Source organism: Lasiosphaeria miniovina, assembly GCF_030549165.1.
Source record: "Lasiosphaeria miniovina strain SMH2392-1A chromosome Unknown B0T26scaffold_10, whole genome shotgun sequence".
Lineage (NCBI taxonomy): Eukaryota > Fungi > Ascomycota > Sordariomycetes > Sordariales > Lasiosphaeriaceae > Lasiosphaeria > Lasiosphaeria miniovina.
The window spans coordinates 1-17,356 of record NW_026848229.1 but is presented as its reverse complement, the minus strand read 5'-3'; the positions used below and the strand labels follow the sequence as shown (position 1 = coordinate 17,356).

Sequence of the window (17,356 nt, the reverse complement as noted above, 5' to 3'; positions counted from 1 at the left end):
TGACGAACTCTCCTGGGCGAAACTCGAACCCATCTAACAGATTCGTCAACAGCGCCTTGTTGGGTCGGCAATGTTTCCCTTTCGGCAAAGGGAGAAAGATTAGATAGCACGGGCCATAAACCCCGCCACAATTCCGCCGCGAATGAGGGAAATAACAAGGACCCATCCAGCGACACCTCCTTTGCCGTTCTGCCATGACATCAGGGCCGTGCGTTCTTGTGCAAGCAATCGGCAAGCCGAGAACAACCTCGCATCACGACTTCCGGTCACGTAGACGCCAGAACGCCGGTTGCGGAAGCGAATCGCGCGTGCGACACCACAGGCCAGCATTGGGACGACGTCGTCGGCACGGTTTTAGCTGGGAGGCGGACGCTTTCTGGGCTGTAACCACACACTTCACGTTATCTGGCCAGTCAATCGCTCACGATCTGTTACACCTTTTTCACGCCGCCGCGCCGCCGTGCTAAAGATGAGGCGATGCTTATTTGTTATGATAGTTGGAGCCCATCCCCCTCCCCTTCTTTTCTTAACTACATGGATTGACAACCAGCACCTCTTCGTAGTACGAACGTTCACCTTGAGAGCGCGAAGACGACGGTTATCCCGGCATACCGCGACGGCCGACCCGACACGGTACGAGACTCAAAGCCACGACTAGCTCGGGTGGGCTGGCGATCACGGGCCTAATACAAGTGGATACTGCGACTGAAGAGCCGAAGGGGAACCGCTCGCGACGGCGATCTCGACGTCATCTGCGGCAAGCGCCAGGCGTGACTGTATCATCGGACCTGTTATCACCCCACCCGGGAAGAATAGCCACACATCAAGTCATCCGCCAGCAACGGCTGGTAGGTCATGTCGTTCAACGACGACGCTAAACGTTAGAGGGGGACCACAATCACAGCCCAGTTCTCGTCCCAGCCAAATTTTGGTCAACCGCTGCCGGCCACACCGGTACGGCTTCGTTCTTATGCCACCTGCTTCTCGGTCTCGGCGGCTTTTACTAGACGATGCGACGGAACTTGTACGCCAGACGGTGGCGCTGGCGCAGCTTTTGATGTGCGATCGAGGTGCCCCCAAGGCCAGTTGAAAGTATCGAGGCTCTGGCGGCGCTCACCATACTGCGAAGCAGATTAGTTCTTGAGGGTCAAAGCCGCAAAGGCAAGCTACGGCCTACACAATAGTTAGCCGGCATGAGCCAGGCAGGCAAGAGCGAGGGCCTCGATATTAGCATCACCATGGACAACCAGCTCCTAGAGCAGCTCTTCATCTCCGGAGTGCGCCCAGGCCGCCGACTTCGCAAGCAAACTCAGCCCGCCCCAGATCGGCTCCAAAAAGACAAGCGGCGGCAGCAGCAACAATGAACTCTTGGTCACGCCGTGGCATCCTCACCAGAGTTTGGTAAACGATTGATGATATCTCGTCCTCTGAGCGGTACGGCGTCATGAAACCCAGTCAAGCGCCATTGGGTGGGCCGAGACGTTGGCGATCGAAGCCGACGCCAAAGTCGACGAGAGCGACAAGCTCAAGGAGCTCGAGAAGAACTTTGACAAGTGCTAGGCGGCCGTCGTTAAACTTGTTAAACAATCACAGGAACCTAGACTGATAGTTCATTTTAGAGTTATATAATTATCCGTATATAGTTGTCCGTGATTGATCGTTAAATCCATTCCATTTGTCGTCGCCCGTCAAACCATTCCACTAGTTATCATCCTTCTTAACGTCGTTATCATCCGAGACATCTTGGTCCGACTGGATATCGACATCGCCATCTTCATCGCTAGATAACTCAACCCTAATGTCCCTCCACGGATGGCAGCTTCCCAGTACGAGAAACGCACTTAAATCTTCGCTTGATAATATCCTCCCAGGATATATCTGAGGATTCCTGAGTCTAGGGTTCCTGAGGCTCGGGATCCTCGTACCCATCCGCGGTGGGCCACCAAACCCATCTAGCCTCATACTGATCTTGATTTGTAGGATAGGCCGGCCAACCCTGTACACGCCACTCCGCCCAAGTCAACGAGCAAAAACCAGAAGCACTCGTCATGCAGCTAGTATAGATACCTCCATCACCAACGACCAAGTCCTTCTCGAACCACGGATCTTGCTCAAGCTTGGCTCTGTAGTCCTTCATCCGTGCAGCTCGAGCTGACCCGAAGCCTCCATTCACTCCTACCTCTCCAATACCGTCATATGCCAAGACTAGGCGCTCGCCCTTCTGCGCATATACCGCGATCCAAATGCCGTCGGCACCTCGGTGGAAGATAGCAGCCTTCTCCGCGGTGGAAGGAATGGGATGTGAGGCAAGATCTAGGGTAATGGAGGGATAGCTGCTAGGTGGTTGAGGAGTTTGAGAAATAGGCACGCAATGGAACAGGATGAGCAGGGCGAGTGTGCTAGGATGCTCATATTTTGGGTTTAGTTGAGGGAAGGAGCTTGCTCGTGTGCTACGGTCTCGTGCCTGCCATAAAAAGTTGTCTAGATTGAAGGAAAGAGCTTGCTCCTGTAGTGAAGGACTCGTGCCTGCCATAGAAAAATGCAATGAAGTGTGAGGGTCAGGGTTAGAAGGACAGTGTCACGGCGCGCAACGGCCGTAGCACACTATAACCCACTACAGGTTGCAAGTCGTCGACTTGCAATTCTGGCATCCTTTTGGGGGTTCTAGCGAAGTGGTAGTGGGTGCTGTGAGCTGGCGCCGTCACAGACAGCCAGGCACCAGAGGGAAAGGTCGCAGGTATACTAATGCACAGCACGGCGTCTCCGGTCGTCTTGGTGCCGATCCAGGGCTAAGCAGCGGCAATCTCGTATCTGTATGAAGTTCTAGGGAACACAATTGACTTTAAGTCAGCTTGTGGCTACTAACAGCTCCTGAAAAATCATGTTATCGACTGTGCATTGGGTATTAGGAACGTAAGCGTCTCTTTGAGAACGAACTAACAAATAGCACTAACTCTTAGATGGAACCGCTAGCTAACAATCGACTCGTATCGCAACTACAGGTTTCTTATGGCAGCCTTGTAGTGGAGCGCATTCGTGCCCGGACAGCGTCAAAGGCGTGAACTACACCCTTACAGGTATGCCAACGGGGTGGTGTCTCGAACCAACGCGTGGTTTGGAGCTAATTGCGGTCGGTAACGATTGGGATGATGAGAAACAGATGGCTGTATATCTTGACGAATCACTGAGCAGAGCCGAAATTAAAGCCGACAAAGCAATCTAGTACCCGGAGTCCATAATGCCTTTACTCTCCTAGCTCGCTAATGAAGACAATCACTAAGACTCTGTCCGCTTAAACAGGCTTGAATAGACTTCTCATACCTAAGCAACTCCTCTAGCCTTTCTGTCTCGCTAACTATTGTCGACTTCCTAATAGACCCGGACCTTCGCTCAACCAAAGCATCGCAGTGTATTAGATGAACAGTAACGCCACAGCCTCGACTGAAATTGTGCAGTTAGAACCACGTGAGCCATGCGCGCGGAGCTCAATTTGGTATACACGACCTTTCCTTTATGATATTATCAAATCCCTAACTATTGTTAGTCCACTCATTACTCTGCTCATTACAGACATGACAGCTAACTCACCTTCAGTAAGGAGAAGAACTTGGCAGTTGTGTCTCGATCACCTGCCCCCCCCGCTCTTCCCGCTCGGATTCGGTTTTCCAGAAGCTCTTTGACGATGCAAACGTACTTTGAAGAGCTAGGTTGCATATCCTCGTTCGTGATTTCCGGGGTTTTCATCTGAGCGACGACCACTTCAAGCCAACGACCAACTCCAGACCACTGAAGTATATGGCCACCCAGCGCAAACGTCTGTTCCCCTTGTACCCGAAAGACAAAGTGGATGGTGCCGGAGGGAAAAAATACTGTATGCCCAGGTGAAAGGACGAAGTATCTCCAATCTCCTCCTGTAAAGTTATGTGGATCGGACATCCACGCCTCTTCTTCCTGCTGTCTTGGTCGGGACATCCACCCGAAGCCCACACGCCCTTCCTGAACCGTAATCCAGGTCGAGTAACCGTGGCTATCCATATGCGGTGCCGTATTATGGCCCCCTTCTGACAGGAGCGCCCAGTCTGTAACATTACGCCAAGTGTTCCAATCTTGGGCGGGCGCCGCTATCCTTTCGGCACTGTTGCCCATCAGAACTGCATCGCGTATTCGGAGGAGAAGCTGACAATTCTCTCCTTCCAAGAAAGATGGCAGGGCTGAAGGTATCGGGCTTTGAAGGTCGAGAAGATTCCAGGGGTTATTTGTCAACCGCTGCAGAAGGAACCGGTCTCGGACATCCAGAAGTGTTTTCCTTTCGCAAGATGCCTTATGTAGGGGGTGAGAGGGTATTTGAACAGACACGGTTCGATTAAGCCCGATATCTTCCATACGGTTGAAGAACTGTGAAACTGGGCGGTCCTTTCCCCTCCATTGAAATGGCTGTTGACTTTGCGTGAAGATCGGTATGTCCACTCGCCCCAACTCGGCCTGTTGGAATGCCCCCTCTCCGTTGAGAAAGTATGCTTCCCCACGTATTGGTGGTTTGCTCTTTTGGAGAATTTGGGCGACTAAATCGTTTGTTCTCCTACCCCATGAGTCGAGACCGTCCTCTGCGGATTGGAATTCTTCTAGCACTCGCTGGCGGTAGGCTTCGTCGCGAATTGGATCTTGTGTTGGGCAGCACCCTTGGTTCAAGGCAGTGGGTAGAGAGTTCTGAATCGGTGCCGGGTCATTAAGCCGAAGCCTTTTTAGGGGGGTATTGTCGAGGATGTCCGGAAGCGAAGTGCGGCGCCGTCGGAGATGGGACCCTTCGTCAGGGCTAAACATTCGAAATCCCTCCTTGGCCTCTAATGGCCGTTCAAAGGGCTCCGCGTTGGTTGCTATCTCTGCGAACTTCTTAAGATGTGCATGACACATATCCTGAAAGCGAATGTGAGGCGGCGTGAATGTTAGCAGCCGCCGGACTCCATGGACATCTGATTTGTCTAGTGTGGCTAGGAGTGATGGTGGTATTTGAGGCGGACAGCATCGCTCCTTGGGCAACTTTATTGGATTTGGCAGCCTAGTTTGACGAATTGTGGGCTTGGAGTTCCTTGGTGGCACTTCGTAGTAATCTGGTTTTTCCTTTTGCGGGCGGAGCCGTGCAGCAGCTGTGGTATTTATGTTAGGTTGGGGACTACCATCATTGCAGCTTTCGGTAGCGCTGCCGCTCGCATGGCCATTAAGTAGCCTTTCTTGTAAGGAGGGAGTCTGCTTGGATGGTATGTTTCCAGGAATAGGGTAGTCCTCGGCGTTACTATCGCCAGGCGGGGTCATGTCGGTCAGTCCAGGTGTAGAATCCCTGAAGAGAATTTCTGCAACAAGGGAATCTGGTGGCAAACTTAAGGGTGTTGATAATCGGTGGGTCCTAGGAGATGTAAGGTCAATATTGTTAAGTGGCTCTGTGGTGCTAGTATCCTTGTCGTTCTTGTTGGTGGATAGCTTGCTGGATTCCGTGTCTACCGGAGTCGTATCGATGATCTCTCCAGTGACAGTGTCTGAATCCACTGGGTCCGCTCCTGCCAAAGGTTCAAACGGGCGCCGAACCAGAAGCCCAAATCGATCGAAAATGAAGCCGGGAGGAAGATCTTTAGAAGTGAGGTCCACGAACGGTAGCTGGACCTCACTAGGGTCGCCATCTTTGATAAATGGGGCTTCGTCCCTCCAAGTAGCCAGGTTCTGCAAATCCACTGGCTCAATGGGGTTCACCCCTGCCCTGACACCACGACGCCCCGGTATCTGAAACCGTCGAAGGAGCAGTTGGTTTAGCTTCCGCACACCGTTCTCCAGGGTATGCAATTTCACCGCCGCTGAGAACTTGTTGCAGTAGTTCTGCCCCTTGCCGGCCAACTGGTAATGCTGGACGAAATCCTTGCCCCACTGTAGGCTAACCATCTTCAAGGGTGGGAGGAGTTTGGATATAGCGTCGGATCCAACCGCGGCAGCCCCTACAAATCGGTCCCACTTTGCTGCGCCGTCCCCTGTCACTATTCTCCCCGGCGGAGTCGCTAGCGGGCGTGCACGCTCTTTCCTTCCTCTGTACGAGGTGCATTCGACCGACATGACATTTTCGAAGGCGGTTAGCCGGAGGATGAACCCATCGTTTTCCTCCAGCAGCTCATCTCGCTTTTGTATACACTTGCCGAATTTCTGTGTGTCGGTTTCACAGAGGCGGATTTCTTGGCGAAATGTCTCGACCAGCTTGGCTTCGCTGCGGGGTAAGAGAAGCTCAACTTCGTATTCCACGCTTGGAACATCGGATGAGACAGGTGCCGTTGAGGCGTCTCGGACCGTAGCCTCGGGCTCCATACGTAGGTCGCGTTCAGGCATAGTGGATATTGTACATTAGTATTGACGAGTGATCGTCGCAAAGCTATCCTGGGCGCTGAATGAGGCTGCGCCAGGCATTTAACTGTCGAACCTAGCAACGCCCGACCTAACCCCGCGGTTGACCCACAGCGACTCGTCAGAATTCTAACGAGTCACTGTGGGTCTTGTATGTGCGTCCTGATTGGCTGATAAATGAAAATGGGAGACAGCTGGGTGAATCTCCGCATCACCCAGTCACGTGCGGCATGTCTTTTTAGCTGCCCGGCAAGAGCCTCACAATTGAGAAATATTTATTCCGAACTGCCCTGTATGTTCCAGAAAAGTTAGACCTAGTGCTTCACTCACTTTAGCTAGTTATAAGCCCCGACCACAGTGGCTTGCGCTGAAGCCCATCTTTATCCTTTGGCCAAATTATCCTCACGGGCATTGCACATTCTAGATAAACCCCCTGAAAACCTAACTATAGACCGTCATCAGCACCTCTGCAAATCACCAGAATCGCGCTCCTGAAGGCTCACCTAGGGGACGATCGCTCATACACCTCTATCGAGATCGTGGGGAATCCTCGCTGTGACCTGACGTATTTTGTTAGTACTGATGTTAGCGCCTGAAGATTCCACAAGATCATGACCCCTCCAAGCTTGCATGTGGCAAATGCGGGACATTGGAGAAGATTACGCCGTACAGGCTATTTACCTGGGATTGTGGGTACTCTTAGGGTCATGTACCTGGGAGAGGTCTTGTGCAGTGGCTTGTGTATGTAGAACGCTGGTGTCATAGAAAATGAGAGGTATTTGGTATATCGAAGATCAAAAGCTTGAGCATGAGTGGCTTTGCGCCTTTGCCTGTGGTGAGTTTCTACTAGCTGAACCCAAATCCCCTTTGTGTGGGGCCCGAGAGTCTTGCGTGTCCCCGCTCCCCCAAAGGTCCCTTATGCAACAAGCCATTGGGCCGTGGGGTGCTCGCGGTGGGCGGGATCGCCCAGTCCGCCTTGTAGCCCGTGCAGAAGACGGCGGCGTCGACGTCGTCGATGGTGCGCCCGTCTTCGAACTCGATGCTGCGCGGGCCGAGGAATTCCTTCAGCCCGGACAGCAACTCCACCTTGCCGTCTTAGAGAAGCTCGATCACTTCCTCGTAGCTACCCGGCAACACGAAACTGATACTGGGGAATGGCGTAAGATTCCAGCTCGGATCCAGCTTGCCGAAGATGTTTCGCACGAGAAGCTAGATTGTCAAGTCGCCGAGCTGGTGAGTGAAGTTGGGGAAGTAGCGCGCCAGGAACTGGCTCATCTGCCTCCGCCGCTAGGTGATCTGCAGATCGTTGGGAGTGCCTTTACGGTAGCAGCGAAAGGGGAGAGATCCCCGGCGATGCGCGATGTAGACTTTGGCAGCTACAGGGACCAGAGTGGGGATGATGTCGCCCGACGATATTCTTGTCTTTGAAGGCATCAGGGCGGCGGTACTCCTGGGAGTCCATGATGGTGCCTTCGAACAACTCTTGCCCCTCGAAGTTGATCCGGTTGGCGAGTGTTTGGTAGCTATGGCAAAACACAATCTTATCGAACTCGAGCGTTTCCGTGGTGCCGTCGCGCTCAACATCAAGCAGCCATTTGGTGTCCTCGGCGTTCCGCTTCGCAAGCTTGACCTTGGAGTTGAAGACGATGTGCCGGAGGAGGTCAAAGTGCTTGGCATACTCGTCCATAAATCTGGAAGTGCTCAGGTTTCATATATATGTGGAATCCTGTGAAGACCAATGAGCCAAATCCAGATTCCACAGTGAAGAGAACTCACTGTCGAACATGGGGAAATCGGAATACCTGCATGTGAATTTTGTAAGGAAAAGGACACCCCAAACACCAACTGCGCGCACAGGGTGCGCGCCCACCACTTGTCACCAACTGGCTAGAACACTGCCAGCTGGCATACGCTACGCCGTGGCGCCACGACCGCAGACTGATGCCCGGGCCGAACCCCTGAGCAGGTATATAAACAATGGCCCTCGCCCATCTTCCTTTGCGAGGGCCAGGTTGAAGTCTTACGCCAATACCAGTCATTGCTCGCCCTGCTTGTTGCTCCTATTGTGACCACCTTGATCAGGCGTACCTACCTTCTCTTACAAATTTGCTAATATTGACGCGACAACCTAGCAGCTTACTGGTTATTCCGATTGCTCGACGACTACTAGCGGAGAGTGAAGGTAACTTACGAGGCAACGCCGTTGATGCACGAAAAGTGTAAATAGCTTCATTACGTGAAGCGCTGGTGGGAGCCCCACTAATAGCGTTCGGCGCTAGCACGTGACATAGCGGGGTCTGGGGATTTCCTACCTTAAGGAAATCCGCCGCGCCCACCTAGCCTTAGAAAAAGCATCACCTTTTACACTTTTTTGCTTCCTTCTCGGTTTTACCGCTTCAGCCGTCCTGCAGGAGGGATCCTCGGTATAGGCCCAAAGGACTCCAACTCGACTTCTCCGTTCAAAAGACGTCACGTTAAAGCCATCGTCGCAAAATGTCTTTAGTATGGATAGTCCGGCCGGCCCTAGTGACCGTTAGCTATCGTTATAGAACGCTACGTAGTTATATTTAAGCTGTGGCCAATCCTCAACACTACTAAGAACGGTATTAGGTATATCGTCGAGGGTTGTCTAAAGTTGATACGGCGATGGAGGCGTCGGGCAATGTAAGAGAAGGCAGGTACGCCTGATCAAGGTGGTCACGATGGAGGGAACAAGAGGGCGAGCAATGACTGGCATTGGTAAAAGACTTCAACCTGGCCCTCGCAAAGGAAGGTGGGCGAGGGCCACTATTTATATACATAGTTGGGTGGCTCAATCTGGCGGGTGCCTGGGCCGGGTGTTTGGGGCCAGCTGGTCGCCTGGGCCGGGCCAGCTGTTTGGGGCCAGCTGGTGGCGCCTGGGCCGGACCGGGCGTTTGGGGTGCTCTTTCCTTACAGGCAAGCACGATGCGCTCATGGCGTTTTTGTAATGGAAGGGCTGGTTTGTTATATCGGACTCGCTAAAGAAGTAGCTAATTATAGAGCGGTACTGAAGATTATAGGACATAGTATTTAGAGTTTGCTTCCTTAAGATTGTAACGAATGGGATGAATAGCGCCAGAGGCTATATCGGTCATACGTCGCTCCGGAGTGTTTTAAGTTCCATCACTTTGTGATGCTGCTCTCCACTCCTACAGGAAACTTAACGTATATATGAGACATACTATCGGCATTGTCACGGCGCGCAATGGCCGTAGCGGTACTATATAGCTTACTACAGGTTACAAGTTGTCAACTTGCAATTCTGGCATCCTTTTGGGGGTTCTAGCGCAGTGGTAGTGAGTGCTGCAGGCTGGCGCCGTCACAGGCATGATTCAACCTTGTATGAAGCTAGCTCAAGGAATTATCCTGCAATAGACCTAAAAGGGGCCGAGCCCCCTCCCTCTCCTTTTTGAAAGCATTCCACCAGTCTTGATCCGGTCCCGAGAGTGACTTGAAGCCGTTCGCTACCAGATCCCGATTGACCCACTCCAGAAATTTCCGAATGACAATGTCATTCAGCAAGAATATGCTATTCAGGAGCGTCCCCGGTAGGACTCGCATCTTCCGCCGACTCTGCGTCGCCTTCATTGCAGCCTCGGGGGAGAGTCGCACTCGACTTGCGAAAACAACGGCTAAAACCTGAGCTTGAAAGTCGTAGAGGGAAAAGGTATTGGCAAAGTGCGTAACGCCGATGAAAGCCAGGGTCGGGTCGGGGATGTAGAAGATGTCTTCGTGTAGATTATGCACGTTTCTGCCGTCTGCCGTAGTGACAACCCTGTCATCCGCCTCATCCAAGGGTGTGAATGGTTGCTCTAGAATGGGGCCGAGAAAGGGGAATGTGGTCAGGTAGCCCGTTGCTATTATGACGTGGTAGATGGTACCCAGGACTTGTCCATCTTCGAGGATTACCTGTCCTGGAATGGGGCTGTCGCCATCTAGTTGCTGTGGGACGGTGCTGTCCTCGACATGCGCGAATGTGACAAACTTAGCCGCCATGGCGACTTTGATGGCGTTCTCGTTTTGATCTCGGAAGCCGACTCTGGTTGTATTTGCGCTCTGGTACACGGTTGCCCCGCTACGGGTCAACTCTCTGGTTATCTCGATGGCTGAGATAAAAGCCCCGATAATGAGCACTCTCTTGCCGCCGAAGCGTGTTGGCGTGCGGTACTGCTTTGCATGTATCACCCGGTCCGGGAACTTGCCCTTCCAGTCAGACAGTCCTGGCACGTCAGGCACGCGAGGAACGCTGTATCTACCTGTAGCCACGACGACGGCATCGAATGCCCAATTCTCCGCTTCCAGCACGTAATCCTCCCGTGTCGCGATGAACCTAGAGGTCCGGATTTTCTAGAGACTATCACCTTCTGTCTTTGATACCTCCTCCATTCGCGTGCGAAAGCGAATCATGTCTTCCACGTAGTATGTGCGAGCAATGTCCTGGAGATACTGCAGCACCTCGCCGTGATCAAGAGGGTCTCCGCTCCCCTCGGGCCAGTTGAGTAGAGATGTTCGCGTGGCTGTCTTGCTGCCCCTGCTCTTCATATTGGCGTATATCGGACCCGGAGGAGCGAAGTACGATGCCGCCTCCTCGGCACTCAGCCCCTCCGCACGCAGCCGTTCCAGTCGGGTCCAATCCGGAGCCGGCGGTCGGACGTTGGGGAAAGGTGGATCTCGATCTGGAAGCGGGCTATAGTTCCAGGCTCCGCCCAAGTCCTCTGCTCGCTCAAATACGGTAACATCAATGCCGATACGGAGCAAATGTACGGCAGACACAATCCCGCTCAGCCCAGCGCCGATGATAGCAACTCTCCTGAAGGCAATGTGTGAGGCTGATTTGCTGTCCGGATCGTGCTGGCTGTTGGAATTCATGCTGATTCGGCTCATGCCCAATGTCGGTGACACTGCTAAGTCCCTGTGTGCCTGTTAGTGTGACGGCCCGCCTTACGAAGGTAGGGAAGTCAAAGGTTGAAGGCAGTAACGAATGTGGATTCAAAGCTAAGGAAGAGAAAGGAATCTAATCGCGCAGGGCGCGGGTAAATAGGTGGTAGTCTGAGCACGTAGGAGGCAGTGCGCATAGACCACACTCTAAATACAATGCAGCCAATAGGATCAATCCTGTCACATGAGCCCTGTGGCGACCTTCCCCACCAATAAAAACAATTATCGCATGTACGGTGAGTTTTTTTATCGGCCCTGCTGCCTGGGCTGAGTACGGATGTGCACCCCAAAAGTTCTGTCCAAGCGCTAAAAACGCCACCACCGTTATTTACATATTATTTTGGTTCAGGTCTTAGCCATATACCTGTCACGTTAATAGGTTTCGAAGGACTGTTGCCAACAATATACTATTACAAACCACTCGACTGTTAGGGTCGTCTGTCTGTAAGGGAGCACGGGCTCCACAGAATGCTGAGCTTGGTAATTATGAAGATAGAACAAAGGGCAAGCTCCTATCGCACGGGTAATACAGTCAAATCGGAATGCCACTCAAAGTGTATGAGTGCAGCGAATGTGTATTGCTTGCTTGAAGAACCAAGCAAGAGCTATCTAAGACCGTGGCTACGGTCATCGTATTTATCTAATTCATGTAACCAATCTATTACAAACCACTCGACTGTTAGGGTCGTCTGTCTGTAAGGGAGCACGGGCTCCACAGGATGCTGGGGTTGGTAATTATGAAGATAGAACAAAGGGCAAGCTCCTATCGCACGGGTAATACAGTCAAATCGGAATGCCACTCAAAGTGTATGAGTGCAGTGAATGTGTATTGCTTGCTTGAAGAACCAAGCAAGAACTATCTAAGACCGTGGGTACGGTCATCGTATTTATCTAATTGAACAACCAATCAGAGTTCTCCCTTGCAGTGCTCAGTGCCTCCGGGGCGCTCAGTCTTTAAGGACGACTGAGCTCTCAATGGTAACTGAGCACTTCCCTAATTGGCTGTTCTTTCTGCTCAGTGGGTCTTCCCAACCTTGGCGGCCGAACGCACTGAGCGCCGCCTGATTGGCCGCACCGAGCTCATGTGGGGCCCGTCCTGCCCGCCCGTGCTGCCCAATCAGCAGTCGGCTTCCAGCGCCTCCTGCAGACTTGAGCCAGGATCGTAACACTCGGGCTATTTTTTGAGGCTTGCGTAGGGGCTGTTCTCATTTTGTAAGCTAGGCCACACAGGTAGCTAGTATGTGCGCCATGTATGTAGCCTAACGGCTTCTTCCGACAAGACTTGGGTTGAAAGTGGAAAGCCTCAACGAAAGCCTGGCCGACACTGTCCCGCTCCGCCACTGTCCCGCTCCGCCACGTCAGTGCTATTGGCAGCGAAGCAAGCCAATTACAGCGGTCAGCTTCCTCGACCCCGCAATCATCCCGCGATAACCGCGCAACGAAAAACAAGTCGGTCGCAGATTTCTTTATCTTTGCACAGCTAGCCATCATCTGTTACGCGCCCATCTACCGAAGACATTATAATAGCTCGTCGAGAACTCCCAGAATCCGTTCTTCTTCTGAATGACGTTATAGCGATTTGGCTTTACCGAAACCTTCGACGGTCTGAGCCTACCGGCGATCTTGATCTCTCTCACAAAACTCCCAAGCATTTCTTGCTCCTTCCAGCTCAATATCGTCGTCGCTACGGCCGCTGGAATTTTTCTCATCGACAAAAACTCCTATCCATGGCCTCCCCGATGCCGGGGCCGTCCAAACAACAACCATCCAATACCACCATGGTCTCTATGTCGGAACAAAAGAAATCCCTCAATACAGCCACGACCATGCCCATCCCGGGACCATCTATCGAAGACTATACGATTGGTTGGATATGTGCCCTACAAGAAGAATACGAGGCTGCATGTCGGATGCTTGACGAAGAATTTGATGGTCCTGAGACGAATGAGATCAATGATAACAATACCTACACTCTTGGCCGCATTGATGGACATAGTGTGGTCATTGGATGCCTACCAGATGGTGTGTATGGGGCCAGCTCTGCAGCGATCGTCGCTAGAGATATGGTCCGATCGTTCCCCAACTTGAAGTTCGCCTTAATGGTGGGCATTGGGGGAGGCGCTCCAACACGGGAAAGAGACATTCGACTCGGTGATGTTGTGGTCAGCGCACCACGGGGCGCGTTCGGAGGCGTGGTGCAATACGATTTAGGAAAACGGCAGTCAGACGGTCGATTCCAGCGGACCGGCCAGCTAAACGCTCCCCCAACGGTACTTCTAGGAGCGCTCCCCAGTATCAAACGTCACCACAATGACCCAAAGAAGCCGGACAGAATCGCTGAGCACCTAAAACTCATGGATGATATGCCTGACTACCGGCGTCCGGCCCAAGACCAATTGTTTCGCGCCGACTATGACCATAGGGATGGGAAGAACTGCAGTAGTTGCGAAGTTGGCGGGTTGGAGGAGCGTCCGCTACGTTTTATCAGCCGTGAAGTTATTGTCCACTACGGCACTATTGCATCCGCCAATTCCGTCATGAAAGATGCAGCGGAGAGAGACCGATACGCCCAAGACCCAGAGCTTAACGTGCTATGCTTCGAGATGGAAGCCGCGGGCTTGATGAATAACTTTCCGTGCCTGGTGATTCGAGGGGTTTGCGATTATTCAGACTCGCATAAAAATGATGAATGGCATAAATATGCAGCGCTGACAGCTGCCGCATATGCGAGGGAGCTTCTTTATGAGTTGAAACCTCAGAAGGTATCCACGCTAGAGTCATGGGCAGGGAAACTAGCAGAACGTAAGTAGTGCAATTACCTTCATATCAGGCACGCATCTAGGGGAGGAATAGACCTTCGTTAACAGTAATATAGTTCAGAACGACGTACGGGAAATCCACTCCACGACGAGCCGTATATATGCGGGGGTTGATAGTCTCAATTCGGACGGTCATCTTGACAAACTCAAGAAGTGGCTCTCTCCTCCCGATCCCTCAACCAATCTTAATACGGCAAAGGAGAAGCGCCACGAAGGCACTGGAGGTTGGTTTATCGATAGCGCCGCTTTTGTTGAATGGAAGTTGGGATCCCGCCGACACCTATGGCTGCACGGGCTAGCGGGCTGTGGCAAGACGGTCCTCACCTCGACCATTCTTGACCATCTGCAGGGCATCCAGACAGACTCGTATGTGTGCCTGGATTTCTTCTTCGACTTTCGCGACCAGGCCAAACAGCACCTTGACAACCTTTTACGTTCGCTTGCGTTCCAGCTATATTCACGATGCATCGATTCACAACAGGAGCTGAATAGTCTATTTGCCTCGCACGAGGACGGCAAAAAGCAACCAACAACTGAGTCGCTATCTAAAGCTGTCCATCTTATGATGCAGCGTCCTCACAGACTTCAGATCATATTGGATGCTTTGGATGAATGCACCGCTAGATCCGAACTGCTAAATTGGATGGAGACCTTGTCCGATTCTAAGCTAACGAACGTCTACTTTATCGCTACAAGCAGGCGCGAGGAGGAGCTAGAGTCTCGTCTTGGTAGATGGATGGATAAGGAAAATATGATCCCTCTGAATAGTAACCTCGTCAATGCAGATATTCGCTCCTATACTGAAGCGAGACTCCGACAAAGCAGCGAATTCATGCGATGGACCTCGAAACCTGATGTGTTGAAAGACATCGAATCCGTAATTGGGAGAAAATCTAACGGAATGTAAGTTTGTTTATCTTTTTTGTTCTACTTTGCGAGTCTAGCAGCGCCGCATATGCTTACTCATAAACAGGTTCCGATGGGCTGTATGTCAACTGGATAACCTCGAGCACTGCCTGGACAAGGATGAGCTGCAGAGCGCCCTTGATTCTCTGCCACAGGACTTGAACGAAACATATTCTCGAATTCTCACAAGTATTCCCGAAGGCCGAAGAGAAAAGGCAGTCCGAATTCTCCAATTCCTAATATACTCGGAACGGCCCTTGACTGTTGAAGAAGCTGTGGATGTAATAGCCATCCCCCTCGACCCTTATGGCCAATTTGACCAAAATTCCAGATTGCCACGTCCCAACGAGATCACGAGGTTATGTTCGAGCTTGGTTTCTCTCGTAACGACAGGATCTGCTGGGAAGACGGTGACACAGCTCGAGTTGGCCCATTTTTCCGTTAAAGAGTACCTAATATCTACGAAACTCCCGGAACCATTTCGATATAAATTTTCCGAACCAAACTCCAGGGGTTCCATAACACGGAGTTGCTTAGCCTACCTTACTTGTATCAAATCCGGAGAGTCGATTACCAATATCGCAGCCCAGTTTCCGCTAGCGAAGTACTCGGCAAAGTATTGGATGGACCATGCCAAACATGCGGAGACCCTAAATAACGTTATAGAAAGCATTATGGACTTCTTTCAAAATAGTACGGCATATACGACCTGGGGTCATTTATTTAACGCTGCCCGTGATTGGAATGAGCACCCGGAACCAAATACAATACGCCCACTTTATTTCGCATCTCTAAAGGGTCTCAATACCGTTGTCCAGGCACTACTCGAGAAGGGCGCCGATGTGAATGCACAGGGTGGCTTCTACGGCAACGCGCTTCAGGCTGCCTTTTCAAGAGGCCATGACAAGATCGTCCAGATGCTGCTCGAGAAGGGCGCAGATGTGAATGCACAGGGTGGCTTGTACGGCAACGCGCTTCAGGCTGCCTCTGATAAAGGCCATGACAAGATCGTCCAGATGCTGCTCGAGAAGGGCGCAGATGTGAATGCACAGGGTGGCTTCTACGGCAACGCGCTTCAGGCTGCCTCTGATAAAGGCCATGACAAGATCGTCCAGATGCTGCTCGAGAAGGGCGCAGATGTGAATGCACAGGGTGGCGAGTACGGCAACGCGCTTCATGCTGCCTCTTCAAGAGGCCATGACAAGATCGTCCAGATGCTGCTCGAGAAGGGCGCAGATGTGAATGCACAGGGTGGCTTCTACGGCAACGCGCTTCATGCTGCCTCTGATAGAGGCCATGACAAGATCGTCCAGATGCTGCTCGAGAAGGGCGCAGATGTGAATGCACAGGGTGGCAGGTACGGCAACGCGCTTCATGCTGCCTCTGATAAAGGCCATGACAAGATCGTCCAGATGCTGCTCGAGAAGGGCGCAGATGTGAATGCACAGGGTGGCGAGTACGGCAACGCGCTTCATGCTGCCTCTCAGGAAGGCCATGACAAGATCGTCCAGATGCTGCTCGAGAAGGGCGCAGATGTGAATGCACAGGGTGGCAGGTACGGCAACGCGCTTCAGGCTGCCTCTTCAAGAGGCCACGATAAGATTGTCCAGATACTGCTCGAGAAGGGCGCAGATGTGAATGCACAGGGTGGCTTCTACGGCAACGCGCTTCGGGCTGCCTCTGATAAAGGCCATGACAAGATCGTCCAGATGCTGCTCGAGAAGGGCGCAGATGTGAATGCACAGGGTGGCTTCTACGGCAACGCGCTTCAGGCTGCCTCTTCTGGATACCATGACAAGATCGTCCAGATGCTGCTCGAGAAGGGCGCAGATGTGAATGCACAGGGTGGCGAGTACGGCAACGCGCTTCAGGCTGCCTCTGATAAAGGCCATGACAAGATCGTCCAGATGCTGCTCGAGAAGGGCGCAGATGTGAATGCACAGGGTGGCAGGTACGGCAACGCGCTTCAGGCTGCCTCTTCAAGAGGCCACGATAAGATTGTCCAGATACTGCTCGAGAAGGGCGCAGATGTGAATGCACAGGGTGGCGAGTACGGCAACGCGCTTCAGGCTGCCTCTGATAAAGGCCATGACAAGATCGTCCAGATGCTGCTCGAGAAGGGCGCAGATGTGAATGCACAGGGTGGCAGGTACGGCAACGCGCTTCATGCTGCCTCTGATGAAGGCCATGACAAGATCGTCCAGATGCTGCTCGAGAAGGGCGCAGATGTGAATGCACAGGGTGGCTTCTACGGCAACGCGCTTCAGGCTGCCTCTTCAAGAGGCCATGACAAG

At 52.4% G+C, this 17,356-nt stretch overlaps 7 protein-coding genes across 7 annotated transcripts; 3 read left to right on the top strand and 4 right to left on the bottom strand.

Annotated features, from left to right (window-relative positions):
• Positions 1 to 1,193: 1,193 nt before the first annotated feature.
• Positions 1,194 to 1,560, top strand: B0T26DRAFT_758082 (uncharacterized protein; the record flags this gene model as incomplete). The annotated part of the gene is made up of 2 exons (XM_060446353.1): positions 1,194 to 1,277; positions 1,456 to 1,560. 2 exons carry the CDS (start codon positions 1,194 to 1,196, stop codon positions 1,558 to 1,560), a joined length of 189 nt encoding a protein of 62 aa, XP_060289220.1.
• A 2,019-nt stretch (positions 1,561 to 3,579) lies between these two features.
• B0T26DRAFT_763683 (uncharacterized protein) lies at positions 3,580 to 6,342 on the bottom strand (the record flags this gene model as incomplete). Its single annotated transcript, XM_060446427.1, has 2 exons — positions 3,580 to 5,228; positions 5,376 to 6,342. The coding sequence occupies 2 exons, from the start codon at positions 6,340 to 6,342 to the stop codon at positions 3,580 to 3,582; spliced, it is 2,616 nt and encodes an 871-aa protein (XP_060289219.1).
• Positions 6,343 to 7,260: 918 nt separating this feature from the next.
• Positions 7,261 to 8,322, bottom strand: B0T26DRAFT_763671 (uncharacterized protein). Its single transcript, XM_060446426.1, has 2 exons — positions 8,155 to 8,322; positions 7,261 to 8,104 (listed from the first exon to the last, which is right to left on the bottom strand). The coding sequence occupies exon 2, from the start codon at positions 8,053 to 8,055 to the stop codon at positions 7,666 to 7,668; it is 390 nt and encodes a 129-aa protein (XP_060289218.1). The 5' UTR covers positions 8,056 to 8,104; positions 8,155 to 8,322; the 3' UTR covers positions 7,261 to 7,665.
• B0T26DRAFT_735985 (uncharacterized protein) lies at positions 8,195 to 8,428 on the bottom strand (the record flags this gene model as incomplete). The annotated part of the gene is made up of 1 exon (XM_060443267.1): positions 8,195 to 8,428. A coding segment is annotated over exon 1 (223 nt), but the record flags the coding sequence as incomplete, so codon positions are not given.
• A 1,319-nt stretch (positions 8,429 to 9,747) lies between these two features.
• B0T26DRAFT_660410 (FAD dependent oxidoreductase) lies at positions 9,748 to 11,268 on the bottom strand (the record flags this gene model as incomplete). Its single annotated transcript, XM_060439034.1, has 2 exons — positions 9,748 to 10,694; positions 10,755 to 11,268. The coding sequence occupies 2 exons, from the start codon at positions 11,266 to 11,268 to the stop codon at positions 9,748 to 9,750; spliced, it is 1,461 nt and encodes a 486-aa protein (XP_060289216.1).
• Positions 11,269 to 12,763: 1,495 nt separating this feature from the next.
• On the top strand, positions 12,764 to 16,614 carry B0T26DRAFT_841215 (Pfs, NACHT and ankyrin domain protein; the record flags this gene model as incomplete). Its single annotated transcript, XM_060447551.1, has 3 exons — positions 12,764 to 14,139; positions 14,213 to 15,059; positions 15,130 to 16,614. Coding segments are annotated over exons 1-3 (3,405 nt in total), but the record flags the coding sequence as incomplete, so codon positions are not given.
• A 256-nt stretch (positions 16,615 to 16,870) lies between these two features.
• On the top strand, positions 16,871 to 17,338 carry B0T26DRAFT_660407 (ankyrin repeat domain-containing protein; the record flags this gene model as incomplete). Its single annotated transcript, XM_060439033.1, has 1 exon — positions 16,871 to 17,338. A coding segment is annotated over one exon (468 nt), but the record flags the coding sequence as incomplete, so codon positions are not given.
• Positions 17,339 to 17,356: the final 18 nt, after the last annotated feature.